At 39.7% G+C, this 23,601-nt stretch overlaps 1 protein-coding gene across 1 annotated transcript; it reads left to right on the plus strand.

Moving 5' to 3' along the window:
• The first annotated feature begins 6,943 nt into the window (after positions 1–6,943).
• Positions 6,944–13,418, plus strand: LOC144772111 (uncharacterized). The gene is made up of 2 exons (XM_078656283.1): positions 6,944–11,497; positions 11,642–13,418. The coding sequence occupies exon 1, from the start codon at positions 8,138–8,140 to the stop codon at positions 10,829–10,831; it is 2,694 nt and encodes an 897-aa protein (XP_078512409.1). The 5' UTR covers positions 6,944–8,137; the 3' UTR covers positions 10,832–11,497; positions 11,642–13,418.
• The last annotated feature ends 10,183 nt before the right edge of the window (positions 13,419–23,601 follow it).

Here is a 23,601-nt window from a genome sequence, read left to right on the forward strand (position 1 = left end):
CTTCTTGGAAAATTTTGTGTATTTGCATCAAGTGAGACCTGCCAAATAGGGGTCCCAAAAGTGTGCTTTCCAATGCTAAATCCCATAGGAAACATTTCTCTGAGATACAGAGAAAAATTGGATGAACAGGATTATACCGAATATATATTGGCCTTTTAAAGAGGGGCTAGGATTGAGCATAAAGGGGTTAAAGAGTTAGGTAGGTCTGGACTTTTGGTGTCCAAATGTGCTTTGACTGTCCCATTTAAAGGGGCTAGTCAATGTTGATTGGTTGGCCAAAGCATGTCCAATATAGTGTGGCATCCGTTATAGGACACAATTAATTAAAATATGTAATATATGAGCACACCCTGATCCCAAGTGTCATGTATGGGGTGTAGCCTTGATTCGCTAGCCACAACATGACAACATGACAACATGTTCAACATGTCATGGCAGCCACTTCAGAATTGATGTACATGATCTGATTTGAAATGTAATGAAATGAAAGAACAGCCTTTGAGGATCACAAAAAGAACCACATATAAAGGGGGATAACAGATCTTAGGCACCATAGCAATTTTTGATTGGCAGAATTAAACTTATTATAAAAATCCTGGTGTGTTGTCAGGTGATTTTACCCTGTGAAAAATATTAACTCTTTACTGGGATTTGATTAACCATATTTGAGAGAAAACCTCTCATTGTGTTTATGGAAGTTACTCCAGAAGGTAAAATGTGAGCACAGCTCTAGTAAATTCATATTATCCTCCTCTGCCACATGAGAATATAGTCAGATATACTGAGTTAACATGTACTTTCAACAGAAGCAGAAGCCTGTCATTTGATTCCCCAGTGTTTTACTGAAGATTCACCACAGTTCTAATGAACAGGTAGACTGATAACATTTTGCATTTATAACACAAGTGTGGCATGCCTGAATGCAATCTTGATGGAAACAAAACAGTAAAATGTAAAGCATTTCCAGTGCAAAGGAACAAAATGAGGGGGTTTATTTTGTCATACAAGGTTTTCTTTGCACAAAATATCGGAGATAAAAATCATGAGGACAAAATATTGTGTCAAGAATATTGAGGACAACCATATTTTTAAGGTAAGTTTCTATTGACAAGCACTCTTTAACTATACTTAACTCCAAATCTACATATTTTCTTCAAGGTATGTAGATGTGGAGTTAAGGATAGTAAATCTATACTTAACTCATTGCACTCAACTTTTCGATATTTGGAGCTTCAATATTTTTGACACAATATTCTGTCCACACAATATTTGTTTCCTCAATATTCTGTCAGACGCATAGAAAGAGGAAAAAAACTAGGGGAAGTAAACATATTTCTCCTTGTTATGCTTCATCTGGAGAGGCGTAGGTTTTTGGTGCATGCCCTGGTCTGCCACTTGTAGTAAATGTGGGAATGCATCAAAATCCAAGGATGTTGCATGGGAACATTTTCTCAACGGTCATGGAAATGCCTCCTTGGTGCAGAGTAATGCAAAACAGCGATTTGCACTGTGTTGCATTACTCAATATTTATGAAGTCACTGAGGGTCATGCAAGGTGGCCTTGTGTGGTTTCATAAATCTAATTTTTAGTATGCGTCGCTTTTGCACCAGAATGAATGGTGCAAAAGTGATGCAAAGGGACTCATAAGTATGCATCTATGTGTCTGTAAACATCATAGAAGGGAAGGTATTTTAGCCTTAGCTACTCAAGGCAACACAGTACGACATGTAAGAAGAGAACACGAGAAAGGGTGAAAGGCGTGTGAGTGAGAATTGGAAAAGGAGATGAAAGCTGCATAGGAATGTTGCTTCATTCTTGCAGAATTGAAGGTGGCTTTCTTGGTGTCTTAGTTCAATGGCTAGAGAGACCCAAAAAAGATCTGTGGTGATGATTTGTGGAATAAGGGTATTGGTTCTAGACATGGTGATATTTTACTTCTGAGAACCTTCGTCCATTAAGGAGGAGAATTTGAACTTGATTCCTGCATCAAGAAGTTTTCCCTAAGAATGGCTTAATATGAGCATGTGTCTTGGAGCATGAAAGTAGGTTTGTGGATTTAAAAACTACACATTTCAGAGGGGTCAAAGAATGTTGGGATGGTCTGAATAGTAAGGATTTATATAGTCAATTCATGAAACCACAACCCCTTTGTTTGATGATGAGATGATGCAAGGTGCTAATATAGGTTTACCGGCAAAGATTAGAGTTTTGCAGAATTATGGAAGTGATGTAAATTGGTGGTTTCCCTGCCCATCAAATATGTGGTGCCCCTGCCCATTTAGATGTATGTCGTCTGCCAGTTTTTTTAAGTTCAGCTATTGGAAGCCTTTGACCAGTGGTTCATCCTCCACATGACTATCAACAATACGTTTCAAATTGAGTTGGCCTCTCTTGTGAAACCCATTGGCTTTGGCATTGCTTAATTTTACTTAGATTGGACTTTAACATCTTCAACAAATTGTATTAAACCGTTAGAACATTAATTTGCAAGATGCTCACCACATATGCATGTAAATAGGCCTCTTTCTGGTTACTTTCAGTGAATAGAGAATCGGGAAAGCAAGGGGGTAGCGTCGCTGCCATTATCCACAAGGATCATAAGTTTGTAACACTACCCTCATTAGCCCTACCGGATACAGAAAACCTTATAATTAAAACTGACACAGATAAGGGAACTATGGTGCTGGCACTGATCTATTGTCCCCCTAAGGTCATGTCCACCTTCCCGGTTTCCCTGAGCGAGCAAATGGCTGGCTTAGTGGTCTACTATGATAAGGTAATGCTGATCAGTGATTTAAACTACTGGTTCGATGATCCAGCGGCAGGGCCCCAGGCCATCGAACTCTCTGAGCTCCTTTCCCATCTGGATTTCTCTCAATTAGTCCTGACCCCCACCCATGAAAAAGGACACATCCTGGACCAAATTTGGTCCCATAATGTTCCTGTGTCTATCCCGGCGGCAACCCCCTGCATCTGGTCTGATCACCATTTACTCCAGTTTTCCTGTACTTTACATGGCCATTCGACAGCCTCTATCCCAGCGGGAGGGGTAGCAAGGAAATGGAGATCGCTAAACAGCCAAGATTTCTTGAATTCCCTGTCAAACTCAATCCCAGCGTTTACTCATGATATTAATCTCATGGAAAACAATCTCTCTAACTGGCTCTTGGTAGCCTGTAATGAGCATGTACCGCTCTCCAAATTCTCCCTTGCCCTTCGTATGGATGCTCATAGATGGTTCACGGGAGATCTAAAGAAACAAAAATTGGAACTGCGTCAATATGAGAGGAAATGGAGACATGGGTACTCTGATGGGGACCGAGTGTTATATACGACTGCCCGTAGGAACTATAAGAACTCCATTTTAACGGCTAAAGCAGCATTTTTCTCAGAGAAAATCCTGAATGCGCATAACAAATCAAGAGAAATTTTTAGGGTGGTGAACGACCTCTGTAATGATGTAAGAACCTCCCCCCACCAAGTCCCAACGCAAGAGCTTTGTAATCTGTTCAATAATTTCTTTATGGATAAGATAGCTACCATAAAAGAAAGCATACCGAAAAGCCCTAGTACTGTTGCTACTGAGGACACCTATAGCAACCCATCTGAACTCGAGGTTATTCCCCTGATTGATCAGTCTAGGCTAGTGGAACTGATGAGTCGTGTGAAGTCTGGATTACCTAATGATTGCTGCCCCCCTTACATCCTAAAGGATGTCTTCTCAGCACTTCCGCTAGGCATACTCTCCCTCTTGAATGAGTCCCTAGTACAGGGAAGGGTCCCCACTACTTTTAAAAATGCTTTGTTGGTCCCATTAATTTAAAAACCGGGGGGCGATCTGGCTAATCTTTCAAATTACCGGCCCATATCCCTTCTTCCATTTGGTGCTAAGATCTTGGAAGCCCATGTGGCAAGCTGCATCTCCAATCTCATTGAAACATCGGAGTATTTGGAGCCCAACCAAGCTGCTTTCCGCCAGGCTCACTCAACTGAAGCCGTGATTCTCACAGTTCTGGACACTATGAAGGCCAATGCCGACAGGGGTATACATCAGGCCTTGGTGCTCCTGGACCTGTCGGCAGCGTTCGACACGGTGGATCACACCATCTTACTACACCGTGTCGAACAGGCTGGTCTGCGAGGCTCGGCTCTCAGTTGGGTGAAATCATTCCTGAGCAATCGGACCCAGGCAGTCAAACTTGGGGACTTTACCGCGCCCAAATTGCTTATCACCTGTGGCGTCCCGCAAGGTTCGTCACTGTCTCCCCTCCTGTTCAATTTATATCTCAAACCCCTTTTACATTCTTTGAAGAACAGGAGGGTAACGATTTACAACTACGCTGACGACCTGCAGTTAATCTTCCCACTGAACTCTACTGACTCTGTCATGAAATTCCAGGCGACCATGCTGCACATTCAACGGTGGATGAAGTGGAACCATCTAAAACTCAACCCAGGGAAGACGGAGTTAGTAATCCCGGGCAAAAGCTCGATTAGCTGGGGCCTCCACTACTGGCCGTCAACAATGGGATCTTCCCCCTCCCCTTTTCTCTCGGTGAAAAGTCTCTGGATCACCATCAACTCTGATCTCTCTCTTAAAGTCCAGGTGGGAGCTGTAATCTCTTCCAGCTTCCATCAACTGCACAAAATTAGAAAAATTACTCATTTGCTCACCCACGCTGCACTCATTCAAGTGGTACTTGCCCTGGTCTTGTCTCGATTAGATTTTTCTAATTCCATCTATTTAGGTCTCCCCTTGTTCTTGTCTAAATGTCTACAAATTGTGCAAAACCAAGCAGCTAGGTTGATCTTCAAACACCGAGGTGGGAGATCGGCGAAACCATTGCTGGCTATTCTCTACTGGTTACCCGTAGCCCAACGGGTCATATTTAAAGTGGGATGTTTGGTTTTCAAGGCTCTTCACGGGAAAAGCCCCATGTTCATCAATAATCTAATTGTCAAGCATGAGCCTACCCGCAATCTTCGATCTGCCCATCTGTCCCTTCTTACCCTTCCCTCTTTCAAACTGAAGCGTCAGGGTGGGTGCTGATGGAGCGAGATAGAAAACAGAATTTTGTTTAAACTCGCGAAGTCACATTTCCATAACATGAATAATAAAATTAATGATTTGTGATGTATCGTGCTAATTCAATTTAGATTAAACTTTACACATGGGGGGACTAACATGTGTGCTCATAAACGTGCATAAGTGTTGCATCTTTTTGTTTGTACAAAATAATAAAATAATTTGTTGTTTTCGTTTTTGTCATTACTAACTGCAGCAAACCTAAAAGAAGCATGTGCTTATTTTGCTTTTCCTTGTCTATGTGATGTCATTTCTACTATTCTAGGTGCACATAAGTTTCATGGATTCATGAAGACTGGTAGATATAAATGCTGCTTTATTTGTTTGCATTTGCTAGGTAACATTAGACTAATCGGGAGGGTTAATTAATTAGTAAACCTAGGGTGGATACATAATCAACATTATTTCTTACATTAATACTTTTCTTGTGTTTGTTTATTACTAGAAAGCATAAGTTGCCTGCTTTTGGGCCTAGTTTGCTCGAGTTTGCTAAAGCTGAATTTTACTTCTGCAAAAGTCACGAGATGCCCATTCTGAAAAAGTGTTCGTCAAAGCTGCATTCACTAAGCAAATCTGACATACTGTCATCATTCTGTCGGACGTGGCCAAGGTCGGAAGTCAGTGATAAAGGACAATTTTGTCAGCTCTTACTTGGCACCCGCGGAAGTGAAATGAACGCTGCGAGAACATTAATTTACAAATGTTGCAAACCAAGGAAGCTCCTGGTTGCATTCGGAAAAGACAATGGTCCTTAAGAAATATGACCTAATGGAAGTTTTGAAATGTGGGTGACATGTCACTTGTCACTCTCAACCAATGGGACATCGTGGATTTATGAAAACTTTCCTTTGCTTAGATTAGTTAGCATAGAAAGGTATAAAAAGTCATGCCCTTAGGGATGGGCTGGCTGCTGCTTTCTGACTTTCCGATGAGGGTGAAGTGCTGTCGGACTTTGCGTGGAGCACGTAAGAATCCTCAAAGAACTTTACTTTATTTTCCATTTATTTAGCTTAGCTAGGGACTTAGGTTTTAGAAATGCTAAACTTTTAAATACTTTCTTAAACTTTGATTTACTTGCTTAAATTGCATTTTTCATGATTCTTTACAAACATGCTTACTTTAATGCTAATAAAATTATGTTTATAAAACTACATTTTGAAATACCATAATTTAGTAAATAAAATCTTACTTTTGACAAACAAGCTGGTCTTGATTATTCAGAAGTGCAGGTTACTATTAGCTAGATCACGTCGCCAAAGGTGGTCGTTTAAATAATTAGGATTTGTTATAATGACAATATTCTTTCTACAAATGTATAAAATTGTATATAGTTTGTAAATAGGGTGTATATAGATTAGTTCTGACCACCTGATTCAGTAGGCCCAAAAATGTCATGTTTATAAATGGGTCCATAAGTTAGTGTAGAAACTTTTTATAGGTTATGAAGTTGGGTAGCGTTGTTTATGATATATTTTCTATAGGCCGCTGGATCAATTCTCTGGTAGCAGAGGATGGTTTCGATCCATCGGTTTAAACAAAATTCTGTTTTCTATCTCGCTCCATCAACTCCCTCATCTGGTGATTAACAAATCACCACACCACCACCCAAAATTTGGTAATTTAAACTTCCGAGAAAGTGATTCAAATTCATTTGTGTCAGTAATCCTAAAAACCTGTGTCTGCATAATCCTCGGAATTTGCATAACGTTCTCTGTGTAACTCCTGTAACTCAATCTCCCTTTCTTCTTCTTTTCTAAGCTTATAGATTCTTCTCTTTTCTTTCAACTGCTTCTTTCTTTTATGCAACAAACAACCTATTTTGGTCAAAATAAAAATGAATATAATTATAATCAAAGGTAGCAGAAATTGATGGTTGCTAAGGGTAACCAAGGTAATATGTTGTTTGCTAAGGGTTACTAAAGTGTTATGGTATGGAAATAGGATCGATGTTTTAACACATGTTGAGTTTGTTTTTCGTGCTATCTGTAAGCTATACCGGTATAGATTGTGTGACGAGAAATTAGTCACGCAAATCATCTGTTCTGTTTGCAGTGATATCGCCGAGTATCACAAGAGGTATCGCCGTGTACCATAGTGTTGTCGCCGTGCAGCACAGTGTTAGGGCTAGGTATGAATCTTGTATAGTGAGGGTTCTCTAAAAAATTAGAGCAGCATGAGAATAGGGACAAAGCGCCTTCCATAAAACTCACTGTGATAAGAGTATTAGTTATATCCGAGCTTGAGTGAAGGGTAGAGTAGCGTCGGTACATGATTATCTATAAACAGGTTAGAGTCCTGTACGGGTACATGTTTTATATCTAAAAACAGGTGAGAGCCCTGTACGGATAACGTCGTTATTTTGCTAACGGTGCATGATTTCTATAAACAGGTGAGAGTCCTGTACGGATTTCATGTGTGTTTGAAATTAGGGAATTTTCCGTGTGAAAGTGCGAGTTTGATTTGTAATTTATGTTCAAGTGGAACTCTTAGAACTGTCACTTCGCGGTGCGTTCAGAGGAAAACGAGTTCATAATTTTACGTGTTAGAAGGGTGGGGTAAGAGTTACTCTACTGACAATTGAAAATTATCCTTAGTGTGAATAGCGCCGACTATTCCGAAGTGTGGATACTTGAATGTATGTAAACTATCCTAAATAGTGAAACAAACAGATGAGTCCTTATTGTCATTGTTAAGAATTAATTTACACTGAAAATTGTTCTTAAAATGGCGCTGTGAAAAGATTTTGTGAAGGAGGGGTAAGCGCCAGGAGTGAGAAACGAGAAACCGCAGCTGCTGTGTACGTCACAGAGCCGCGCTGGGATTGGGTGACCTACGTCACAGACTGTACTCTGATTGGCTCCTGAGTCTCCGACGACCTGTAAGCTAATTGGTTCTTCAGGAAAACTCCATTTTTATTAGTTGAGCAGAAAAGTGACGTAGCTCAACTGTTATTGGCTTGTTGGTGTGTTTCGCGCACGGATTGGTGGTTTTGCGGAACATCCCGGAAATATTTTACGAACGATCTTGTGAATTAGATTTAACTCTTAAAAATGAGTTATCATTTTAAGCATGTTGAGAAAAAGCCAACATTAATTCAGAAATTTAAAAATTTATTTTCGCCTGACAAGAAAATCGAAACGCGAGGTGGTAAATTACTTCATAAGTATAAAACACCTGCAGCGTACATGGAAGGTGAATATGGATATCATACTGTTTTATGGTTTGATAGCTGGAAACGATATACAAAGAACGACGGTGTTTTAACTTGGCCTGATGATGGTTCATTTAATGTAAAGGTATTGAGAAATTTACGGGAAAAAATGAATGCTCTTATTCCAAAACCGAGACCAACTCAATTTGAAGCTTTAGTTGAGTGGGAAGATGAGATGTATCAGTTACAAAGAGAAACTAGTGGAATTAAAAGACCTTCTAAATCTCCAGCTTGGAGAAGAGATACTCATGAAGACAGGTTGCGAATGTGGAGGCAGGGAAACATGAGTGAAGGATTATATTTAATTCAGGAAATGGTTATGGGTACTCCTGCTGGAAAATCTATAGAAAGTGAATCTGAAGATGCAGTTATGGAAGAAATATACACTACAGCTAGAAAGAATCAGCCTTTGAGACCTCCTAGATCATGGTCTACTCCGGTGGTTTCTACAGAAACTTCACAGAGTGCACCTCCAATTAATGAATCACCTAAACTTTATCCAAATAATTGTGAAATTATTGAAACTCCTAGAAGGCCAGAATTTGATAATGTTCGAAATGAAGGTAGACATTTTGCAATGACTCCAAGAGCAAGGGAAGCTCCAAAAGATTATACAAGAGAGACAAGAAATGTTGAAGCTGTTGATTCTGCTGAATATTTAAGATCTAAGGAAGAATTAATTAGAAGAATGACAAAATGCATGGAAGCTGTGACAGTTCCAGTAACGATTGGCCCTGTTCAGCCTGTATTTGACCAAAGAGAATCAAACAAGACAGGGTTAACTATTCCTTTAAATGCAGAAATTCAAAAGGTTGCTGAAAAATTTTATTCAGACATATCTGAAATAAACTCTTCGAAATCAAGAATGCCAGATTTAACCTTTAATGAGGATTTATCTCCAAAAACACCAATGGGTGCTATATCAGATGTAGGGAGTCCTGAAGTCAGGGTAACCACATCAAAACTCGATGTGGCCAAATTAAAAGCAAATATTGAAGAATTAATAATTGGAACAATTGGTCCTGATAGTTTAAATTACTATCGAGATGATGAAATACTGTTCATTTGCAAAAGTATTCAGTGGAAAACAAAGAATAAATATGATCAATTAGAGGATCTAGCAACAGAACTAGAAATCGATGTAAGTAAACAAAAGAATTTTGCAAAGCATTACAGACTAGACTTTTCAGAAAGTGACATTGAGAGTTTAAACTCAATGGGAAGAATACTACATATAAAAGATTTGATCGTTTACATCAAAAAGCTGGGAGAACTCAATAAGTGGAGAGTGAAATGGACGAAAAAGAAGGAAGATGAAAGATTGGAAAAATTGTCAAAACAATTTCCAATGAGAGAGATTGCAGGTGGAGGATATGTTCATGTCCCTTGGTCGAGACAGGACATACTGTTGTTTACAAATGACTTTCCGAAATTGAGGGAGAAACCAGTAGAGTGGTATAGACAAGTAGATAGGTTTATCAAAGTCTCAAAAGTTCTGTGGATTGATTTAGATGGATTTTTCGACATTGTCGTTCCATCAGATCTTTGGACAGAATGTAAAATATCAATAAGTTGGCCAAAAACAGAACCTGAGCGAATAAAAGAAACAGGTGCTCCAAATCCTCTTGTAATGGATTTTTACGAAAAAGTGATTGTTTGGATGAAAAACAAAATTCCACCCAAAGAAGTTGATTGGGTTAAAATAGAAAGAACAAATCAGGAAACAAAAGAATCAGTTCATTCTTTTTATGAGAGGCTACTGTTAATTTTTAAACAATACAGTGGCTATGAAAAGCTGGATGAAAAAGATATGAGTCATTTTGTCTATAGATTTGTTTATGGACTAAAACCTGAAATTGCAGACATGATCAGGAATAGCATCGTAGGATGGCAATCACTTTCTGTAGATGATATTCTGAGAAAAGCTAAATATTGCAGTGATGAGTTGGAAGTGAGACAAAAGAAGCTCAAAGAGAAAGCCATGTGGGCTCAGGTAAAAGTGGCTGAGCAACAAATTGCCAGCATGGGTAATAAGAACACAAATTTTGTTCAAACTGGAAATACAAACCAGATTCAAGGAAAGCTTAAAGGTAATATTTTTCCGAGGAAATTTAGCCCAAAGATCGAGGAAATGAAACAAAGATTACCTTGTTTTAATTGTGGCGAATTTGGACATTGGAGAGACGAGTGTCCTAAACCTCCTAAAAATGTAAAGAATCCCTTATTGAATCCACAGATGCAGAATGGTGTTGACCTGCAGCAACAGCTACAGATGCAACAGGGGTTAAACGAGTTAAACATTCAGCGACAACAACAGCAACAGGTGAATAACCGTCAGGATCAATTGCCACAACCACCTTTTCCGAATTGTGGGGGAGTTCAAAAATATAATCCAAACGTGGGATTTCAGGGAAATGAACAGGTAATAAAACCACAGAAACAGCAAAAGCAGCAAAGAGTGCAAATGCAAAATGCTTCACAACAATTTTTGTTAACAGAAAGTCAAGACAGTGATTCTGATGATTATTGCTGACGGTGCCCGGGAGAGGAGGAAGAGTGTGTCGTTGGAGCCACTCTTGAGGTTGACCAGTCTGGTCCATTTGTAAACGGGAAAGTTAATGATGTAGACATCACTTTTCTAGTGGACACTGGTGCTACCCGTTCTACTGTTAGATCAGTGGAAATTGAAAACCTACCTCTCTCTGGGGATACCATCCAAGTTGTTGGAGTAAGTAATCAGCAAATTAAAACTGACTTAACTGATCCAGTTCCAGTTGAAATTGGAAATTACAGAGACAAACATAGATTTGTGGTTTGTAATAGTAGTCCAGTGAATCTATTAGGTAGAGACATTCTGTGTAAAATGAATTGCAGAATATATTGTTCTCCTGATGGGGTTGAGTTACAAACAATGGAGGAAGATGGTTTGTACAGAATGACAATGATGATGATGGAAGCAGAAGAAACAAAATTGTTTCCTGTATTGGAAAAGAAAGATTTGCCTGAAGAGCTTAAAGAAACAGTGAAATCTGAAATATGGGATTTTACTGGGAATGAGATGGGTCTGATGAAAAACGTAGATCCAGTAAAAATTACATTGAAACAGGGAATAGAATTCCCTAACATTCCACAGTATAAAATGAAGGCAGAAACAATTGAAGGTGTTATGCCTATAATTGAAAAATTCATCAAACAAGGTGTATTAACCCCTTCGACGCTCATGACGAGCTGGGCTCGTCATGCAGTAGCCTCCTGCTACGCTCATGACGAGCCCAGCTCGTCATGAATGTGCGAGGATCGCGAAATCCCAGCACAGCAGGGGAATTCCCATAGCATCCAAGAGGTTAAAAGAAATGGAGAGTAGTCCTTGTAATTCACCAATTATGGGAGTTAAAAAGTCAAATGGAACATTTAGAATCGTACAAGATTTGAGAACGGTTAATCAAATTTGTCGTTTCATCTTGTCCTGTGGTTCCAAATCCAGCATTAATTCTGTACCAGATTCCACATGATGCTGAATGGTACACTGTCATTGATCTTTGCAATGCATTCTTTACGGTTGCTTTACATCCAGATAGTCATGAAATCTTCGCTTTCAGATTCCAAGGTAGGACCCTCGGATGGTGTAGAATCCCTCAGGGCTATACAGAGAGTCCTTCAATCTTCAATGAATTGTTAAAAAGATCTTTAGAAAACCTAGACTTACCTGGTAGACCTACGTTGGTGCAGTATATTGACGATTTGTTGATAGCTGCAAAGACAAGAGAAAATTGTGTGACCGACACAATAATACTGTTGAATCATCTTGCAGATGAGGGACATAAAGTGTCTCCAGGAAAATTACAGTTTTGCAAGCAAGAAGTAAAATATCTTGGTCACAGAATTGCAAAGGGAAAAAGGCAGGTGACAGTTGAGAGAATAAAAATGATTCAAGCGATGTTACCTCCAAGGACACAGAGGCAGGTCAGAATGTTCTTGGGAATGGTTGGTTACTGTCGACAATGGATAAGTGGATTTTCAGTAATTGCAAAACCACTACAGAGATTGACAAAGTCTGATGTAAAAGATCCGATTATTCTCAATGAAGCTGAGATGGAATCTTTTGAGAATCTGAAAAAGAGCTTATGTCAAGCTCCTGCTTTAGGTATGCCGAATTATGAGAAAGATTTTGAGCTATATTGCAGTGAGAGAGAAGGATGTGCATTATCTGTGTTAATTCAGAGACATGGAAATCTAAAGAAACCTATTGCATACTTCTCTGCAGTTCTTGATCCCATTGCAAAAGCATTACCAGGTTGCTTGAAAGCAGTTGCAGCTACAAGTGTCAGTCTTGAACAAAGTGAGGGAATCATTATGGGATTTCCTGTGAAAGTTTTTGTGCCTCATTCAGTTGAAATATTGCTGACAAGAGGTAAAACTCAGCATTTGACAAGTAGCAGATTGACAAAGTATGAGAAAATCATACTAGGAGCAGATAATGTTTCGATTTCAAGATGTTTGAATCTGAATCCTTCTACATTACTGCCTGATTCTGAAATCATTGATGACATTGAAATAGAACATGAGTGTTTAGATGTTATGGAATTCTGCACTAAACCAAGAAAAGACATCAAAGATAGACCTTTGTCGGAATCGGATTTTGTCTACTTTGTAGATGGCTCATGTTTAAGATCCGAAGGAGGTGTCTTGAAAGCCTCATATTCAGTCTGTACAGTTGCAGATGTTGAAGAAGCATCATGTCTTGAAGGAGTTCGTTCAGCACAAGTGGCTGAATTAATTGCTTTAATTCGTGCATGTGAAATATCAAAGGAAATAAGAGTTACCATCATTACTGATAGTCAGTATGGGTATGGAGTTGTACATGATTATGGACAACTCTGGTCTCAGAGAGGCTATATGACATCAGCAGGGTCTCCGATTAAAAATGCAGTTTTCATTAGGAGATTAATTGAAGCAATACAATTACCGAAAGAAATCGCAATTGTTAAATGTGCAGCGCACACTAAAGGAGTTGATTATATCTCAAAAGGCAATGCCTTTGCAGATGAAACGGCAAAATTCTGTGCAAGAAAAGGTTATGCATACAATCGGGAAAGAAGTAAAGAAACTGATTCAAATTCATTAATGCTAACAACAGTTGTAGAAACATGGCATGAGATTAGGAATTTACAAAATGAAGCAGATGATGAGGAGAAAGATTTGTGGTTAAGATCAGATTGTAGACCACGTGAAGAAGATGGAGTGTGGGTTTACAAAGATGGCAGAGTGGTCTTACCAAATTGCTTGATTGCTGACATGGACAGATTATATCATGGTCCAGCGCATCTTGGAAGAGATTCTATGATTAGACTTTTCCGAGAGACTTGGTTCAATACTAAATTCAGAACAATTGCAGAATCTTTTTGTCAAAGGTGTTTATCATGCCAACAAATGAATCCAAACAGAAAATCAGTGGTGGGGACAGGAATAATTGGTCGAGAGGGTGGTCCCTTTACCAGGTTACAGATGGATTTCATTGAAATGCCCTTACACAATTGCTTAAAATATGTTCTTGTGATTGTTTGTTTATTTTCAAGATGGGTAGAAGCATTTCCTACACGACATTGTGATTCAATTACAGTAGCAAAACTGCTGCTCAGAGAAATTATCCCAAGGTACGGTTTTCCAGTCACTATTGAGAGTGATGGAGGAAGCCATTTTGATAACAAACTGATGAAGTTAATTTGTGAAGCTTTGAGCATTGAGCAGAAAATACACTGTGCATACAGACCAGAGGCATCTGGGGTAGTTGAACAGATTAATGGAACAATTAAAAACAGAATTGGAAAAATGTGTCTTGAAACAGGTGTAAAGTGGACAGATACTCTTCCACTTGTTTTGATGTCATTAAGAAGTACACCAGATAAAAAGACAGGTTTGAGTCCTCATGAAATTTTAATGGGAAGAGTTATGAGGCAAGCTTTTGTACCTGTAGGTAAACTGTTGAGCATAAATGACAGTGCTATTTTGGATTACTGTAAAAGGTTATCTGATATAGTGACTTCTGTATCTAATCAGGTGGGAACTGAAGCACAATCAGATGAAAAAGTTTTGACACATGATCTGAGACCTGGTGATTGGGTCAGAACAAAAGTACATTGGAGAAGAAATTGTCTGGCTCCTAGATGGCAGAAACCTAGGCAAATAATTTTGATCACTACTAATGCTGTAAAATGCAAAGGATTGAAACGTTGGATTCATCCTAGTCATACTATTCCAGTACCAACTCCTGAGAGTTCTGATGTTGAAAGTGATACTACAGATGATTCTGATTCTGAAGCAGAAGGCGAAATAAATCCAGATTCTGAAGATCGACAGGGAAGTCGACATCTGGAACCTGTGCCTGTGAATGGAAATTTGACAAGAAAAGACTTGGAAATTATTGAAATAGATTCTGAAGGTGAAGAGAATCTGTTAAAAGGAAAGATAACTGAGGATTCGGTTGTTTCCGTTGAAGACAGAGAAGCAGAACAAAAAGAAGTTTCAGACCAGGAGAGTATCGAAAAGCAGAAAACAAGCTCTGGAGTAGGGAACAGAAATCCAAAATCTGGGAAGTTGGAAGTAATTGAAGAAGAGGAAGAAGACGAATTACCAAGTACCAGTGTTGGAAAACAAAGTGGTGTTCCTGAAGGAGTAAAACTGCCGAATAGAGAAGTTCCTGAGTCAATTGAAATTTCAGACTACGAAACTGAAGAAAGTGACGTGGATGGTGAAAGTGAAAACAGAAAGAAAAGGACTTGGAAGTCAGAATCAAATACTTCTGAACCAAAGAAGAAATACGTGAGAAAAGCAGACTACTGGCCTGGTGGAAGATTGAGAGTCAGGTTGATCAAGAAACCTAAAGAGCAAGTTGAAGAAATCAGTAGTCAAAAGAGTCCTGGAAAAGAAGTTGGAGTTGGAAGGAAAATTGAAGTGGTGTCGAGAAAAGGAAAAAGAATAGTAAGACCAAACCAGAAATACAAGTCTCCTGAGTGGACTTATTTAGTAATTCCACCTGTTATTGATATTTATGGTAGTAGTGAAGAAGAAGACGAAATCGAGGAAATTAGTGACAATGATTGAAGTACAGAAATTTTAATTTGGCAAAAGGCTGAAGAAACTTTGTTAGTTGACACAAGGTCGAAGAAAAACTGTTTAGTTGAAGAAAACTTATGTATGACATAAGGTCGAAGAAATCTTGTTTAGGGTTTTAAAAAAAAAAAAAAAAAAATATTTTAAAAGGGGGGTGTAAATATAATTTTAGATTTAAATTTTTTTTTGTTTTTAAGCAAAACTAACCAAAAATGCCTTATGTTAAGGAGAGCACTTCAAGGTGTTCTGTTTTTAAGAGATGCTGTAAGATGACTCTGGTGTGTCTGCTCATTTTAATTCTGCTCTGGTTAGTTTTAGCTGTGATTATCCCTTTAGAGATGAACAGAGAATTACACAAAGTTAACATGACAAGCAAAGCTTTGGTTAGTCAAACTAAACATAGTACATCTGCAAAAGTTATTGATCATCAGCCTAACATTCATCAAGATAAATCTATTAGTGATTTTTCAAGCAATACATTCACAAAGCTTTTGAGTGAATATGTTAAGGTAATGGATGCAAAAGACTGCTACGTCTGTGTCAAGTTACCTGCTTCTGTTTCTGAGGGAGTGACATACAATAAGCTTCCTCTTACATATGGTGTAACATGTAGTGTATTAACTAGCTTATTTTATCAAACTGGACGCTTGGAATATTACTATTCAGATTTTGACGAGATTTTTGCAAATGTAAAGATTGAAAATGCTTTAAATAAGCATAAGAAAGCTAAACAAATGAGAGAATTTTTCCTTGTTACTAATGAACTCACTTATGAGTATGCTTACAAGAATAATCTAACATGCAAATTAAGTGCTGAGGGAAAGACATTTTTGAATATGGTTGAAGAGAGGAGAGCAATTTACAAAAGGAATGAATTAGTCAAGCAGACTAAATCAAAATTTTGGCAAAAAGAGGATGAGAAATTAAATGGCAAAATGCTTGAAAATGTTGCAATTCACATAGATAAACCAGTTAGTGGAAAGCTTTGCATTAGAAGAGATAATACACTTTTTGATAATTATTTCGTAGGTGCAAGTAATTGTGAAGATACTTATCAGATTCTGGGAGGTTGGGGATTTAAAGGTGGAAAGGATCCAATCTTTCCTGGGATTTATTTTGTTTGTGGTGACAAAGCCTACTACAACCTTCCAGACCACTGGTATGGAACTTGTTATGTGGGAATTGTTTTTCCTAAAGTGTTTCATGTTGACAGAGATTCAGAAGGATTGTTTAAAATTCATAATTATGTAAATAGAGTCAAAAGAGAAACTTTCACAGAAGTTATGGGAGATATTTTTCAAGCAGTGATACCTTTTGTTGGTATAACCCTAAATGCAGGGAGAATCAGGAAATTATCTACAATTGTTGATAGATTATCAACAGACACAGCTGATGGATTCCAATTAGTGAATGTTGAAGTGGTTGCAATCAGATCCATGGTGATTCAAGATCGCCTTGCTTTAGACATACTCCTAGCAAAAGAGGGAGGAGTCTGTGGCATTTTACATGTACAACATTGTTGCACATATATACCTGATGAAAGTAAGAATATTGAGATGTACATTAAGAACATTACACAGATGCATTCAGAGATAATTCCTTTAGAAGAAGATGATTTTACAGGGAAACTTTCAAAAAGATTCCAAGCAATTAAAAATTGGTTCCATGACATTGGAGGTTCAATTCTTGGCAAGATTTTGGCACCTTTGATTATAATTATATTCATTTTTATTTTGACCAAAATAGGTTGTTTGTTGCATAAAAGAAAGAAGCAGTTGAAAGAAAAGAGAAGAATCTATAAGCTTAGAAAAGAAGAAGAAAGGGAGATTGAGTTACAGGAGTTACACAGAGAACGTTATGCAAATTCCGAGGATTATGCAGACACAGGTTTTTAGGATTACTGACACAAATGAATTTGAATCACTTTCTCGGAAGTTTAAATTACCAAATTTTGGGTGGTGGTGTGGTGATTTGTTAATCACCAGATGAGGGAGTTGATGGAGCGAGATAGAAAACAGAATTTTATTTAAACTCGCGAAGTCACATTTCCATAACATGAATAATAAAATTAATGATTTGTGATGTATCGTGCTAATTCAATTTAGATTAAACTTTACACATGGGGGGACTAACATGTGTGCTCATAAACGTGCATAAGTGTTGCATCTTTTTGTTTGTACAAAATAATAAAATAATTTGTTGTTTTCGTTTTTGTCATTACTAACTGCAGCAAACATAAAAGAAGCATGTGCTTATTTTACTTTTCCTTGTCTATGTGATGTCATTTCTACTATTCTAGGTGCACATAAGTTTCATGGATTCATGAAGACTGGTAGATATAAATGCTGCTTTATTTGTTTGCATTTGCTAGGTAACATTAGACTAATCGGGAGGGTTAATTAATTAGTAAACCTAGGGTGGATACATAATCAACATTATTTCTTACATTAATACTTTTCTTGTGTTTGTTTATTACTAGAAAGCATAAGTTGCCTGCTTTTGGGCCTAGTTTGCTCGAGTTTGCTAAAGCGGAATTTTACTTCTGCAAAAGTCACGAGATGCCCATTCTGAAAAAGTGTTCGTCAAAGCTGCATTCACTAAGCAAATCTGACATACTGTCATCATTCTGTCGGACGTGGCCAAGGTCGGAAGTCAGTGATAAAGGACAATTTTGTCAGCTCTAACTTGGCACCCGCGGAAGTGAAATGAACGCTGCGAGAACATTAATTTACAAATGTTGCAAACCAAGGAAGCTCCTGGTTGCATTCGGAAAAGACAAGGGTCCTTAAGAAATATGACCTAATGGAAGTTTTGAAATGTGGGTGACATTTCACTTGTCACTCTCAACCAATGGGACATCGTGGATTTATGAAAACTTTCCTTTGCTTAGATTAGTTAGCATAGAAAGGTATAAAAAGTCATGCCCTTAGGGATGGGCTGGCTGCTGCTTTCTGACTTTCCGATGAGGGTGAAGTGCTGTCGGACTTTGCGTGGAGCACGTAAGAATCCTCAAAGAACTTTACTTTATTTTCCATTTATTTAGCTTAGCTAGGGACTTAGGTTTTAGAAATGCTAAACTTTTAAATACTTTCTTAAACTTTGATTTACTTGCTTAAATTGCATTTTTCATGATTCTTTACAAACATGCTTACTTTAATGCTAATAAAATTATGTTTATAAAACTACATTTTGAAATACCATAATTTAGTAAATAAAATCTTACTTTTGACAAACAAGCTGGTCTTGATTATTCAGAAGTGCAGGTTACTATTAGCTAGATCACGTCGCCAAAGGTGGTCGTTTAAATAATTAGGATTTGTTATAATGACAATATTCTTTCTACAAATGTATAAAATTGTATATAGTTTGTAAATAGGGTGTATATAGATTAGTTCTGACCACCTGATTCAGTAGGCCCAAAAATGTCATGTTTATAAATGGGTCCATAAGTTAGTGTAGAAAATTTTTATAGGTTATGAAGTTGGGTAGCGTTGTTTATGATATATTTTCTATAGGCCGCTGGATCAGTGCCGATTTGCTTATCTTGCCCCAAAGGTGTGGAACTCTTTCCCTCTGTCGCTTAGAAAATGCACTAATCTTATGGAGTTTCGGGGAGCCTTGAAGACCTGGCTATTCAAGCAAGCTTCTGGATAGGTTATCTGCTTTTCAATCTCTCCTCACTGTCAGCGCCATGAAACCCCTGGGTGCCCGTGCGCTTAAAAAATTTAGAATAACATAACATAACATAACTGTTAAACAACATTTTAAGACAGCCGCCCTAATGCAGTAGCAGGAGCTGCCTGAGGGCCAGCAGGCACTGTATAGGTAGTTTGTATTGTATTTTGTAAATACATAAGGAGGGTGAGACATGGGGGGAGACATAGAGGGAGACAAAGGGGAAGTGATGAAAAACAGAGGAGGAAAGAAAGTGCACCCTCATATGCACTGCAATGCATGACATGGCATCAACAATTTGAAGAACAGAAGCCATCTAATCAAAACATAATGAGGCAGAAATGGTCCGTGTGCAGGATAAACACAGACAAGCATTGGCATAGCCTACAGGTTTCACCTTTGGGGCCTTATACGTGTTTAGGCAGATCTATAGACTTTTCCAATGTTTTTAAGATGTGGTGTAGGGAAGTTAAATAATAAATGGTTAATAAACTGGCACTTAATACCAAGGTTTCTTTGGGACAGGAGAAATAATGTAACTGCATCACATGTATACATGGCTGTAGAAACCACACAAATTAGGAAATGTATACATAATTGCCAACAATAACCGGATTTGCTCAGAACATCTATCATAAGTGCCTATCGGCCGAGAAAATATATGAAGTGAGCTTCCTTTAGTAAGCAGTCCACATTGGAATATAAATGCCATTTCCATTTCAACAAACTTTATTTCGTTCGTGAAAGGCCATACAAAGTAGAGATTCATATAGCATTGATAAACACATTCTGACGGTTCATTGTTTAAATATGGCAGTACATCACAAAGTCATTGTGCCAATTAAAAACAAGAATAATTAAAACCAGATAGGAACTATTAAAATGTAGAGGCTCAAAAGGACAACAGTGCAGAAAAGATTTTTTACAATTGCGGAAATGTGTTAAAAAAAGGCCCTTCACCTGTGCCACATGGAATTAAGGAAACGAGACATGGCAAAGACTAAAGGGGGGTGCGTATCAGATCTTAACATTCTACACCCCTCCAAACACTGTGTGCATCCCATGTTTCTGCATAATGGTATACGCCAAAGCCGTCTGGCAGATTTATAGCCTGGGCAGAATAAAAGAATGTGAATGTCGGTCTCGTCAGGGCTGTTGCAGGCAGGACAACCTACAGAGCGATAATTTGTCCATTTGTTCACAAAAGCATTGGCCGGGAGGGTCCCTGTTCTAAACTGGACATACAGCTTCCTTGCCATAGGAGGCTGTCTGTCATCCAAAAAAGACTCAAAGAGGTACTTGGTTTTTATGTTAAGAAATTCAGCCGTTAGATGCCCGAATTTTGTGTTCACCTGCAGATCGACTAATTTGTGTGCCCTATAGGCTTTGACAAGTTGTAGTTGTGATATTGTTAGGGACACTACCTCCGGATTAGTCCACAGGTTGGGCATCCCTATTCTGGCACAAGTTTCTTTGATGTGTTTGAACCAAGGCAATTTTCCGACCCCCGGTAAACCCAAGACCCCGTTAAGTTCATTTCGGTAGGATGCTAATTCATGAGTTGCCCACAGTCTGCGCCAGAAGGTCAGTGGTCTTAAGCCTATCTCTTCCGCAATTCGTTTGACTCCTAAATCCAGGCACAGAGGGATTAGGGGAGTGCTAGGCGGTAAGCCCAGGAGCTTTCTCTGTTTTGGCCAATCTGCCAGAAGGGTGGTGGCCCCATAATTCAGCCCATACATTGCAGCACTTTTCACTTGCACTTTATATATTTCAACTACTGGACCTGGCGGTTTGTATACGGAGTTCCTATAGGATTTAGTAATTCCCCCCGCCAGCTGCGCTAGCCTCAAGACTCCCTTGGCTAGTTGTGGGCCCCACTCAAATGTTTCGGACAGCGTGACGCCAAGGTAATGCACAAATCGATCATGCACGAATGTCATTGTTAAAGAAAGCAGTGCTGCCTTGATAATGCGTTGTGATGGTGGACCAGGAGGAACCGTTGCGAAGGAGTTGTGGACAAACCCTGGCAAAGAACTGTGGGGAAAAGGCTGCACATAGTCGATTTTAGTCCCACAATATTAGTAAAATGCCCTGAGAGAAAAATTGCACAAGTGCTTCAGTTTATACAATGATTGGCATGCATAACTGTGCTTCTCAGTTAAGCAATACAGTTCTAAGCACACTCATGATGGATGGTATAAAAACACCCAGTGTGAGGAGCAAGCTGTCAAGAGTTGGCAGGGAAACGCTAAAAGTGCATGCTGCGAGGATAAACATGTATTGTAAGTGCAGCAAACACTAGACAGAGAGCTGGAATGTTGAAAAATGGGGCCAAACAGAACATATGGTCACCTGCTATCGACACTCCAGTCCCAATATGCTGCTGGGCCTGCCTGATGTCGGCGAAGATCCATCCCATGGGGCCTCGACAGCTAGTTTGGTCTGACTCCTGCTAGCCTCATTTACACCTAAATGGCAGTTAATCTCTGGGATGGAGGAAGCTAGTGGTGGGGGGCAGGGGCTCTTTGGCACAGATCTCTGATCTTCATAAGCCAATATCTTTAAAATGCCCATAAACGTTTCCAAAACAAATGGAATGAGCATTGCTTTACTTGGGCCGGTTCTGTCCGGTAGGGAGTACCTGCACTTTTTTATTTTGAGGGGGACAGTACCGGCACTTCTCAAGAGAAATGCAATACCTTTAATTGGAGAGTACCGGCACTTCTCAGAAACAATCAGGTACTCTGCTGCAGAGTGCCTGAACTTTTATTTTTCCATTTCAAGCCCTGAGAATGAGTATATAATACCACAATAAAACAGGGACAACTAGTCACGCATTGTATAATCAAACTCTTTTGAGTGCCTCTGGCTGGTATCTACAGTCCTTCACAAACTGTTAATTTGTAAACAACATTCCATGATTCTTATAGCTTGCAATTGGAGCACCACATGAAAAAATAACTTCATCTCAAAGGTGAGACAGCGTATACAACGCTGTCAGTACCACATGCGCTGGTAACAATGCGGACGTTACATCGTCAGCGTTGTTACCACGCATGGCATTACATCGCAAGTCGTTTCTACGACTTGCGCTAGATGGTGTGCAACACCAGGGGATGTGTTGGATTTTAAGTCCCACACATTCCCTGCTGTTGCGCTAACTGGAGTAGGAATAGCAATGTATACTATTCCTAAGTCCAGCGCGCCATCTAGTGCATGTCGTAGAAATGACTTGCGTTGTAATGCCATGCGTGGTAACAACCCGGACTATGTAATGTCCGCGTTGTTTAACTACCACGATGTAATATGTGGCGTTGTAACATCACATATTCATCTCAAAGGTCAATGCTTAGGGAAGCTTGAAAACTAAACAAAAATCAGCCTGTAAAATAAAGGCTGTTTATATGCAGAATGCCACAGTAATTCAACTACATTGAAGGATAAAAAGCTGAGCTGACACAGCAGGCATTTAACACTTCCTGCCAAACTGCCAGTGGCGTAACGAAAGTTTAAGGTTCCCCCTACAATGTACACAGAGAGGTCCCCGCTCCGGATTTAGGGGCCGATTATGATGGCGGACGGACCTGAGTCCGTACGCCACCATAGAGTAGGAGAGACCGTCCGCTGGGGCAGCGGCGGTCCCTCCGTGCAAATTAGGATGTGACCGCCACCCTGGCGGTCACATCCTGTATTTTTATCATTGCGGCGGGTGCTGCTTGAAGCAGCACCCGCCGCAATGACAAAATTGTAAGTTGTGCATTTGCATGCACAAAGCGGCAGGCACCTCGCGGTGCCTGCCGCTTTGTGCAGGCAAATGCAGGGGGGTACAATAGGTACCCCCCATGTGCACCCCCACCCCCCCTTCACCCCTGGGGGCCCACAACGGGCCCCCAAACACAAATCCGTATGCCTTTACACGGCAGAAATGCCGCCGTGTAAAGGCATCTTTCTGCAGACATCCTAATATGGCTGGCGGTGTCTGATAGACACCGCCAGCCATGTTAATGCTTTTCCGCCACGGGCAGAATCCGCCCGCGGCGGAAAAGCGGAGGACAGATAGTAAGACCCACCAGCCATCCTAATATGGCGGTGGGTCTTTAAAGGCTCCGCGGCGGATTTCCCGCATCCTCCGGGCCGGCGGTGGCTTCCGCCGGCCCGGTGGATGCGGGAAATCCGCAATCGTAATAGGCCCCCTAATCCGGATCGCGCAGGCTTGAGTACCGTGTTGAGGGGGCCCCCTTCCGCTCGGGCCCCCCCTGTACCGCTGGGGATATGGGGGCCTGTGTTACACCCCTGCAAACTGCGCTCTACCCACAATCTCTTTCACCAGCTTAGACAGACACCTGAACCTGCAATCTTTTCAACCAGCCCCCACAGCTGACCAGATAATGGAATTGTGAGCATACAGTGCAGTGGACCCTAAACACGTGTGCCACGTCATGCCAGCTGTGAAGAAGCTGGATCCCCCCGGGTGCCATCCAACCTCGCACTTCATTTCCAAACCTGGAGTTGGATATG

Source organism: Lissotriton helveticus, chromosome 8, assembly GCF_964261635.1.
Source record: "Lissotriton helveticus chromosome 8, aLisHel1.1, whole genome shotgun sequence".
Lineage (NCBI taxonomy): Eukaryota > Metazoa > Chordata > Amphibia > Caudata > Salamandridae > Lissotriton > Lissotriton helveticus.